Raw genomic sequence first — 11,365 nt, forward strand, 5'->3', positions numbered from 1 at the left:
AAATGTTACAATAAAGTTTCATATTTTTAATCCCTATTTCTCCTGGGGAGCTAAAAATATAACTTTCATAACTCTGTCCAATCCTATTATAGAAAGATTTCTCTTAATAGAGAAGACACTGGGATTTGGGAAAACTCTATTTGCTTTAAAAAATAAGAGGTCACTTCATAATAAAAACGAAGATCATAACCAGGATACCTGGGTTTACCTTTGCTTTGCGAAAGTGGTAGACCACCAGCATGCTAACGAAGTCGAGCAGCATACACAGGGCTTGGAAGGAGATGATAGCAAGTCGCAAATACTTATCCTCCTGGACAAAGCAGGGGCTGTCATCAGCACAGTAGGGGCAGCCCTCCCTGCAGGGTAGGCAGACATGGACTTCTTCTGATACATCTTTTGCACTTCCTGTAAAATGGTGATCCGGACCCCTTCCTGAAAGTTCCAAATAAAACCACAGTGTCATTGCACCTCTGAGGTAGGTGAGACTGAGTACAGAGTATAACACATCCTCACCTCTTCATTCCTTTTCCCTTTCATCACAGACCTTCTGTCAACCTTCTTGCTAGAGGAGAGAGTTATTTGCCTTTAGATTCACATATTTTTTTTATCCCTGTGATTAAAAAAAAAAATGCTATTCAGTGTAATTGAGGAAAATAAGCAAAAATGGAAATAAAACTCTTCAAAGGCAGGAAACAGTGTTCTATTTTATATCATTACCACTCACCTAGTGATACTCCCTACAGCACAAACCACATTCCATAAATATCTGTTAAGGAACTAAGCAGAAGGAAGCCGCATTTTCCCTGTTCTAAGTAAGTACACATAACACAACGCTTCTGGAACTTCTTGACCTAGATGGCGCGGAATCCAAAATGAGGCTTTGATTGCTTCTTAATTCAGCAGGAATCTTATCTACCAAGTTCATTAGGTCTAAATTGGATAAAATAGTACTTAATCAACAGTTGTTCAGTATGCAATTTCCTAATGATGGTGCATCCTTTGCCCAGAGTACAATCCATAGTCACAGGCTGCAGTATAAAGGTATAATTTCCCACTTTGCATGCCCACAGGACATTTCAACATTATTAACTAACTAACTGCTGCTATTGATCCTCGCATTAAGATTAGATTCTTCTGTCTCAGTTATCAAATTTAACTTAGCTCTGAAGCCCAAAAGGTAAAGATTCTCTTTTAATTGTTGAGGTTAGCATTGACAAACATCTACTTAATAATATATACTAAAACAAAACAAAACAAAAAAAAACCTATTTCCAATTCTGAACTCAACATAAAGACATTAGTGGTATACACCCACTTTAGTATATAACACAACCACACAGTTCAGTATATTGATCAAATTCCTTGATCAATTGAGGAATTTGGGAAAGAGGTTTTTCTGGTTAACAGCATTTTGGTAACACAAATTTAATACAAAGTCCTTATTATTTTCAACTCTTGTTGAAAGTTCACAATTTTTTTCAAAATGTATGCTTCCTTTCCTTCATTAATAAATATAATAGCAAAAATATAATTGATATTTCTTTGATGATTCATGATACATTGCTTTTTAACAGTCATCTTGTTACACAGTGAAAAGTATAAGAATTTTAGTGTCCAACAAACAGAGTTCGCATCCCTACACAACTCTGAGACACTGGGCAACTCACTTAACCACTTTGGGTCTTAGTTTACCAAAGTATGAAATGTGAATTGCTGTGGGGATTAAATGAGATAATGTATATAAATCACAATGCCTAGCTTTCTTCTCTCCTCCAAATATGGGAAATGCAAAGTGGAATTAGGAATCCACTGGTGCCTTAAAGAAAGGCATTACTTGTTCAAAAACAAACAAAAAAAAACAAGTCAGAAGAAAGAGCTGAGGTATGGAGGGAGCAAGTGGAAAGGATAAGCTCCATTTTACACAAATTAAATTTGAAGTGCGACTCATTGTCCAAGAGAAATATACAATAAGAAGTGAAAAATAACAAGACTGGAGTGTGGGAGAAGGATCAGTGTCAGAGAAAGAACCTACTGAGAGCTCTGGGAATGAATAGGTATTGATTAGGGGATACAAAGAGGAAGAAGCTAGATGGCAGAACTTTTTACAGTGTCATAAAAGAAAACTGGCATTCACTAGAACATGCTGGAATGTGATTAAGATGATAACTGAGGAAAGGCTATGAGGTTGAATGATTATTTTATCCTTCATTGAGCTTTAAGACAGTAGTTTGTAAAGAGTGGTAGAAATTGAAATTAGGTTGCCAGAGCTTAAGGGATAAATATGTAATAATATAGAATATTATTTTAATAAATGTTCCATTGAATGAAAAAAGAGAGAAAGAGTCATGGTTAATAGAATAATGATGGAGTCAACAAAAGGTTTTGGTTTTTTGTTTTCTTGTATTATGGGTGCGATCTGAACGTAGCTATATTTGGCAAAAGACGGCATTAAAAATTAAGGAAAGATGTGGGAGGACTACTGAAGAAAGAACCGGAGAAGTAAGGATTGGATGTAATCAAGAGCATAGTTCAATAAATTAACTCTAAGAATAACTGATGACTTTGATAGTATGATTTACTAAGAGATCTAGTCAAGATACTTTTTCAATTTTCTTCAATTATCAGTAGCCTAGAAGCAAATGGGGAGGATAGAGAAGTTGAAGAGAGAGAATAAAGAAAGAGGACTCTGAAAATGGTATTGCAGGGAAGGGGGAAAAGCCAATACCAGGCCGTGTAATGGACCTACAGCCTTTGCTTAACCCTCCAGGGGACTCCTGAGTCTGAGTATAACAAGGGATTAGAGGAAAACATTTCTCCATCATCAGCCTTTCTCATTGATCAAGGTGGCTTTCAGAGTCATTAACTTCCACACATTTTCTGGGTTATGCACTTAGAGCAGGTTCTGCATTCTGTGCCATGACTTCAGTGATGCCCCATAGCAGAGAAAGAGAGCAGAAGTATGGCATGAGTTTCTGGTCTGAGGCAAAGCATAATACATCCATACTTATGCAAAGCTGTTCATTGCTTTCAGGAAATAGTCATAGCAATAGCTAGAGTAAGAGGTAGGGCCAAGTGGCATGTGAAGAGATAAAAAAACAGATATCTAATACAGATATCTAATACAGATATCTAATACAGAGGGAAGATAGGGCACATAAGTCAAAAGCTGTGAAGTATGAAAGGCTAAAATATTAAGAAAACAACGAATTAATTAACTCTGGAGTACAAATTGAATAGCCATGTAAGTGCAGCCAGAAAGGGTCACTGTACTGAGTAAGAAGAAGAATGTTAGCAAGGATTCAAATGGACTGATGAGGGTGACAAAAATGTCAAGATCTCTGAGATCAGATTTGGGATACAAAAGATTTTTGGACAAGATAGTAAAACGGGGATTAAATTTACTTTCCCATCAAAAATAGCAAAAAAAAATGAACAAAACATTAAAAGTCACAGTTTTACAGACATGGGACATCAGCAACAAAGAACAGAGATTCCTAACAAGTGTAAACACCCCTCAAACTAGCCAAACTACCATAAACAGAACCAGAACAAAAGTTAAGTTAGTAAAGAAAAAGTATCTGTGGAAAATCTTCATTCTGTGAAATAGTCTTTCTGAACCTAGTCTTTGTTTTCTTGCTTTAGCTAAACAGGCTGATATTTTCTCATTGGTTTAAGAAGCTCTTGGCTGCCTATAAGCCAAATAATATACACTATTTACTTTTGATAAAAAATAAACTTAAAACTTCACTTGTACGTGTAAAGGTATAATTCTCCTAGATGTTATGAGCAGAGACTATTTAGCACCTCGAATCACTCAACCTGAAAAATACGGCAGTATGTTAACTGCTTTGTGTATTTGAGCTTGTTAGTTTTTGTAACATATGACCATAGAAAGCAGTCACAGTCACATTTTAGCTACATTTGACAATATCTTTGTAAAATTTTCAATCATGTTTAACTAATCAAGATTTGAAAGTTCTTCTTTGCTTAAGGACCAAATTTATGGTCCCCTACTAGTAAATGTAGAAAACTTAACCTTATCCCTGACTCATTTCATGACCATTATTTTACTTTTGTCCAATTTCCTCATCTTTGTTACTCTGTGGCATAGCGTATATTTCTCCAAATCATTTTTTGAATGAGGCAGTATATAGAACTGGGAGAACGGTACCTCAAACTGTATAGCATTTGACAGAAACAAGTTATTATTCAACTCAACAACTATTTTGAGTGTCAAATTATGTGTCAAGTGCAGTTTTAGTGAGATAAATAAGTGAACAAAACAAAGATCTCTGTGCCTGTGGAACTGATGTTCTAGTAGGGGAAACAGACAGAATCCATCAACATAATAGGTAAATAATATTATATGTTAAAACTGAGATGTGCCAAGAGAAAAAATTAATAGAGCAAAGTCACGGGCATCAAACATGCTAGGGGTGGAACTTGCGAGTGAAGAGAGTTCCAGGGAGAAGAGTCAGCCAGCACAAAGGTGCCGAGGTAGGGGCATACCTGGCACATGTGAAGAAGTGCGAAGGGGCTGTGTGGCTAGAGTGGGTTGAGTGGGAGGCAGTGCTGTGGAGGATGGAGTCAGAGAAGTAACGGGGACAGATGACAAAGGGCACTGTGGGCTACTATAGGGACTTGGATTCTACTTTCAGTAAAGCAGAGAGCCATGGTAGGGTTTAGAGTAGGGGAGTGATATGATATGCCTTATGTTGTTAAAGGATTACTTTGGTTCTATAGAGAATATACTGTAAGGGGTAAGGGTAGAAGTAGGGATATTAGTGGGAAGTTATTGCAGTAATTCAGGTGAGACTTGGTGGCTGGGACTATAGTATAATGGAACGAATGTTAGATTTAGATATAGTTTGAAGTTAAAGTTGACAGGATTTTCTGATGAGTTGGCTATGGAATGAGAGAAAAAGAAAAGAGTCCAGGATGACTTCTAGGTGTTTGGCATAAACTAGTGGATGGATGAAGTAACTGTCAGCCAAGATGGGAAAAATGCATGTAGAGACATTTTTGGAGATCATACGTTCAAACTTGACATTTCAGTTTGAGGGTGTCTACTAGAGACCCAAGTGATGATATTAAGTAGGCATCTTGATGTATAAGTCCGGAGTTTGGAAAAAAGTTCTGCACTGAAGACGAAGATATAAATGTCATCGGCATTTATATAGCATATAGAGTGGCGGGAGTGGATCAGATCACTGAGAGAGTAAGTGTAGATAGATAAGATTCCTAGGGCCCTCCAATCCAATATTAATGCCAAACAAAATCCTTAATTACACAACTTTCCCAGGCTCTGACTCATATTTCAAAAGGGTATTGCATTCTTTCTTTCCATAACTGCAAATTCAAAAGGCAATCAACCAACAAATATTTTCTCTGGATTTAAATATGACTTAACACTATCAAAGAACTAAAGCTGCTGTCTTGGTTTGGGTCCCTTGAAAGCAGAGCCGGAATTTCAGTTTCTCCACACTCTTGGTCAAGAGCTGAGCAAGCTTAGAGGGCTTCAGAGAAAGTCTGAGGCAGAAAAGGAAAGAAATTCTATGGGCATTTGAGGTGAGATGCCTACAGCATGCCCAGTAACTATCACAGTAACTAAAATCTGAGGTGGGTGAAGAGAATGTGATACAGGAGGCACACACACACAAAATGCATGATAGCTTCCAAGATCCAAAGTCAGCTGCCTCTGGCACCACTCATATAGAATACAATTTGAATGGTGCCCCCTACATTTATTTGAGCAACATGCTAACCATATGCTGGACATAGAAAGGTGAATGAGTTTTGGACCAGATAACTCTAATTATATTGTTAAAAAACTTTCCTATACATTCAGAAAGAATTTAATTTGCAGAAGTAGTTTATTACTGCCTGGGATTCTTTACTTTCTTTTATAATACTATGTCTCAATAATTTTGTTAAAAATAGTAGAGAATGAAATGACTTACTCCCAGTTTACATTATTGCATTTAAAAAGTTGAACCCTCTTCAGTATGCTTTTTATTATGTAGATTAAACCAAATCAATCTCAGTATGGTGAGATACTCTAATAAACTGACTTGATCAAACTTCCCAAATCAAGCTAGTAAAAAAAAAAAAAAAAAAAAGGCAAAACAGTTTTTCCACTCAAATTTTGCAAAATTCAACAACTGATATTTGTAGAGAATTGTCACAGACCCATAAGACATTCTGCAACATTATAAACATTTGACTTTAAGCTCAGTTATTTGTTTCCTCTCCATAAGACACATCAAACAGTTAAAAAAGAAAAAAATTCAATTAAAAACAAAGTTCATTCTTTCTGAAATTTATTTTGTGTATTAAGTTTATATAATTAACAAAAAATTAGGCTATTTTCTCTTATTTCTCTTACTAGAAAAATCTTTTTCCTAAATCAGACTTAAATATAATTTCTGCATTATAACAGAAAGAAATACATTTCTAGCAGTAATTCAATTCTGTTGCCTGTCTATCTTTCCTAATTATGGCCCTCTCTACACTGACATATTTTGTTATTCTTGTAAGTCAAGGTTCTTCCATATTTATTGCAATATCCCCCAATTCTGATTTACTGGGGAGACTGAGTTGCTTGTCTAGATTTACCCTAAAAAAAGACCCAGAAAATCAGAGGTAAAATTCAGGAACACAAGAAACTCAAGACAGTCCTGTTGAACAGTCCTTTCCTACTGTGCAAAGTTGGATTTAAATGCACCTACCCTGACCCATTACACTCTTCACCAACCAGTTATCCAGAGATCCACACCAACACAGAGTGAGCTCTGTCTCTGTTCACTTTTCTTCCTGAATATTCAAGCCCCTGTGACTATCTTTATTTGTGTTCTACTCTGCTTACTGCTAATGTTCCACAGACTGATATGCTATACCCAAAGAAACCATGTGCTCCCTATAGTATCAAAATTGTATTTCTCGAGATACCAGACTCAAACTAGAAAAATATTTAAAGAATATGTTATCATAGGTGTCTTTGGAATCTATAGGAAAATCTGCTTAGAAATCATCTTTGATGGTAATTTGATTTGAAAATTTCAGTTCTGAGCAACTTGAAACATTTACCACGCACAGAATCATGATTAGCTTTGGTAAGGCTTCAAAATGAAGATGATATTGGAATTATCAGATAAAACAAATAATTCCTGAAGACAAATGGTAAATATGAAGAGCTATTTGCTTTGGCAACAGCGGTTTTTCATGTCATTATATGGGTGATCAAGTATGCTGCCTTAAGCATAAATTTAGAGGACACTATGAGAAGGTTACAGTAGCAGCAAAGGACGTCTGGGAAATCTACAACATTCACCTGTAAACATGAGCTTGTCAAGATAAATTGTGACAACTGTGAACAGTATGTTAACCTATTTGCTTACCTTAATTTTACTTCACTGACATCAGAAAAATACAAAACCTCTAGACATTTTTTACATAAGTATATTTTATATTTATATAAACTAGTAAAAATATAAACTTTATCATGAATGGGTAAGTAAACTATAGTACATTTACTCAATGGACTTCTATGCAACTACTAAAATAGTGTTGAAGAAAACTATGTATGATGTTTAAAATGAATATAATACCAAGTTTTTAGAAAGATCATATATAGACATCTATATAAAAAAACATACGTAAAAAGTTAAATTTTCAAATGGCTTTTTAAATTTGTTTTCTATACATTCCAAAGTTTTTAAATTAATGTGTGATATTTCTATAATAAAAACATAAATATTTTAAAACCCTGGCCCTCTAGATAGGAATGAATAACAAAGTGGATTTTTGCTCCAAATCCCAAAGATCTAATTAACCTGTTGATGCTACAATTATTGAAAAATCACAGACTTCTGAATTAAAACATAAATAATGTTCTGAAAATTAGGTTTTTGTAGCTTTTAATTTTGATATAATTTGACATTTACAGAAAAGCTGCAAGAAATCCAAAATAAATGGATAAAAAAGATGTAATACACACACACACATACTGGAATGTTATTCAGCCACGAGAAAGGAAGATGTCCTGTGATTTTTGACAACATTTATAAACCTTGAGCGTATAATGCTAAGTGGGACAAGGCTAACAGAGAAAGACAAGTCATATGTGATATCACTTATATATGGAATGTAAAGGTCAAACTTGTAAAAAACAGAGAGTAAAATGGTGGTTACCAGGGAATGAGATGGTGGGAATAAGGTTGATGGTGTTTAAGGGTACAAACCTATAATGAGTAGTAAATAAGCCACAGAGATCTAACGTGCAGTATAATGAATATAGATAATAATATTGTACTATAATGATATAATGTGATCAATATTGCTTTATTGCTAATTATATTACAATATGTAAATGTATCGCTTCAGAGAAAGTCTGAGGCAGAAAAGGAAAGAAATTCTATGGGCATTTGAGGTGAGATGCCTACAGCATGCCCAGTAACTATCACAGTAACTAAAATCTGAGGTGGGTGAAGAGAATGTGATACAGGAGGCACACACACACAAAATGCATGATAGCTTCCAAGATCCAAAGTCAGCTGCCTCTGGCACCACTCATATAGAATACAATTTGAATGGTGCCCCCTACATTTATTTGAGCAACATGCTAACCATATGCTGGACATAGAAAGGTGAATGAGTTTTGGACCAGATAACTCTAATTATATTGTTAAAAAACTTTCCTATACATTCAGAAAGAATTTAATTTGCAGAAGTAGTTTATTACTGCCTGGGATTCTTTACTTTCTTTTATAATACTATGTCTCAATAATTTTGTTAAAAATAGTAGAGAATGAAATGACTTACTCCCAGTTTACATTATTGCATTTAAAAAGTTGAACCCTCTTCAGTATGCTTTTTATTATGTAGATTAAACCAAATCAATCTCACTATGGTGAGATACTCTAATAAACTGACTTGATCAAACTTCCCAAATCAAGCTAGTAAAAAAAAAAAAAAAAAAGGCAAAACAGTTTTTCCACTCAAATTTTGCAAAATTCAACAACTGATATTTGTAGAGAATCGTCACAGACCCATAAGACATTCTGCAACATTATAAACATTTGACTTTAAGCTCAGTTATTTGTTTCCTCTCCATAAGACACATCAAACAGTTAAAAAAGAAAAAAATTCAATTAAAAACAAAGTTCATTCTTTCTGAAATTTATTTTGTGTATTAAGTTTATATAATTAACAAAAAATTAGGCTATTTTCTCTTATTTCTCTTACTAGAAAAATCTTTTTCCTAAATCAGACTTAAATATAATTTCTGCATTATAACAGAAAGAAATACATTTCTAGCAGTAATTCAATTCTGTTGCCTGTCTATCTTTCCTAATTATGGCCCTCTCTACACTGACATATTTTGTTATTCTTGTAAGTCAAGGTTCTTCCATATTTATTGCAATATCCCCCAATTCTGATTTACTGGGGAGACTGAGTTGCTTGTCTAGATTTACCCTAAAAAAAGACCCAGAAAATCAGAGGTAAAATTCAGGAACACAAGAAACTCAAGACAGTCCTGTTGAACAGTCCTTTCCTACTGTGCAAAGTTGGATTTAAATGCACCTACCCTGACCCATTACACTCTTCACCAACCAGTTATCCAGAGATCCACACCAACACAGAGTGAGCTCTGTCTCTGTTCACTTTTCTTCCTGAATATTCAAGCCCCTGTGACTATCTTTATTTGTGTTCTACTCTGCTTACTGCTAATGTTCCACAGACTGATATGCTATACCCAAAGAAACCATGTGCTCCCTATAGTATCAAAATTGTATTTCTCGAGATACCAGACTCAAACTAGAAAAATATTTAAAGAATATGTTATCATAGGTGTCTTTGGAATCTATAGGAAAATCTGCTTAGAAATCATCTTTGATGGTAATTTGATTTGAAAATTTCAGTTCTGAGCAACTTGAAACATTTACCACGCACAGAATCATGATTAGCTTTGGTAAGGCTTCAAAATGAAGATGATATTGGAATTATCAGATAAAACAAATAATTCCTGAAGACAAATGGTAAATATGAAGAGCTATTTGCTTTGGCAACAGCGGTTTTTCATGTCATTATATGGGTGATCAAGTATGCTGCCTTAAGCATAAATTTAGAGGACACTATGAGAAGGTTACAGTAGCAGCAAAGGACGTCTGGGAAATCTACAACATTCACCTGTAAACATGAGCTTGTCAAGATAAATTGTGACAACTGTGAACAGTATGTTAACCTATTTGCTTACCTTAATTTTACTTCACTGACATCAGAAAAATACAAAACCTCTAGACATTTTTTACATAAGTATATTTTATATTTATATAAACTAGTAAAAATATAAACTTTATCATGAATGGGTAAGTAAACTATAGTACATTTACTCAATGGACTTCTATGCAACTACTAAAATAGTGTTGAAGAAAACTATGTATGATGTTTAAAATGAATATAATACCAAGTTTTTAGAAAGATCATATATAGACATCTATATAAAAAAAAATACGTAAAAAGTTAAATTTTCAAATGGCTTTTTAAATTTGTTTTCTATACATTCCAAAGTTTTTAAATTAATGTGTGATATTTCTATAATAAAAACATAAATATTTTAAAACCCTGGCCCTCTAGATAGGAATGAATAACAAAGTGGATTTTTGCTCCAAATCCCAAAGATCTAATTAACCTGTTGATGCTACAATTATTGAAAAATCACAGACTTCTGAATTAAAACATAAATAATGTTCTGAAAATTAGGTTTTTGTAGCTTTTAATTTTGATATAATTTGACATCTACAGAAAAGCTGCAAGAAATCCAAAATAAATGGATAAAAAAGATGTAATACACACACACACACATACTGGAATGTTATTCAGCCACGAGAAAGGAAGATGTCCTGTGATTTTTGACAACATTTATAAACCTTGAGCGTATAATGCTAAGTGGGACAAGGCTAACAGAGAAAGACAAGTCATATATGATATCACTTATATATGGAATGTAAAGGTCAAACTTGTAAAAAACAGAGAGTAAAATGGTGGTTACCAGGGAATGAGATGGTGGGAATAAGGTTGATGGTGTTTAAGGGTACAAACCTATAATGAGTAGTAAATAAGCCACAGAGATCTAACGTGCAGTATAATGAATATAGATAATAATATTGTACTATAATGATATAATGTGATCAATATTGCTTTATTGCTAATTATATTACAATATGTAAATGTATCGAAGTAACCTGTATACCTTAAATTTATAAAACATACCGTGTAAAATTTATCAAATAAAAAGGAAATCCCATATATTCTTTACTCAGATTCATTACTTACATTCTACAGCATTCATTTTATCATTCATATG

General features: G+C 34.1%; 1 protein-coding gene across 1 annotated transcript in view; it reads right to left on the bottom strand.

Moving 5' to 3' along the window:
- GPR158 (G protein-coupled receptor 158) overlaps window positions 1-11,365 on the bottom strand; it is a 341,897-nt gene that overhangs the window by 129,650 nt on the left and 200,882 nt on the right. The window contains exon 4 of the mRNA XM_011371016.1: window positions 209-432. Within this exon, the coding sequence (XP_011369318.1) occupies window positions 209-432 (224 nt within the window). The remainder of the gene's footprint in view (window positions 1-208; window positions 433-11,365) is intronic.

The sequence above is a fragment of the Pteropus vampyrus genome, unplaced genomic scaffold (genome assembly GCF_000151845.1).
Source record: "Pteropus vampyrus isolate Shadow unplaced genomic scaffold, Pvam_2.0 Scaffold180, whole genome shotgun sequence".
In the NCBI taxonomy this organism is placed as follows: domain Eukaryota; kingdom Metazoa; phylum Chordata; class Mammalia; order Chiroptera; family Pteropodidae; genus Pteropus; species Pteropus vampyrus.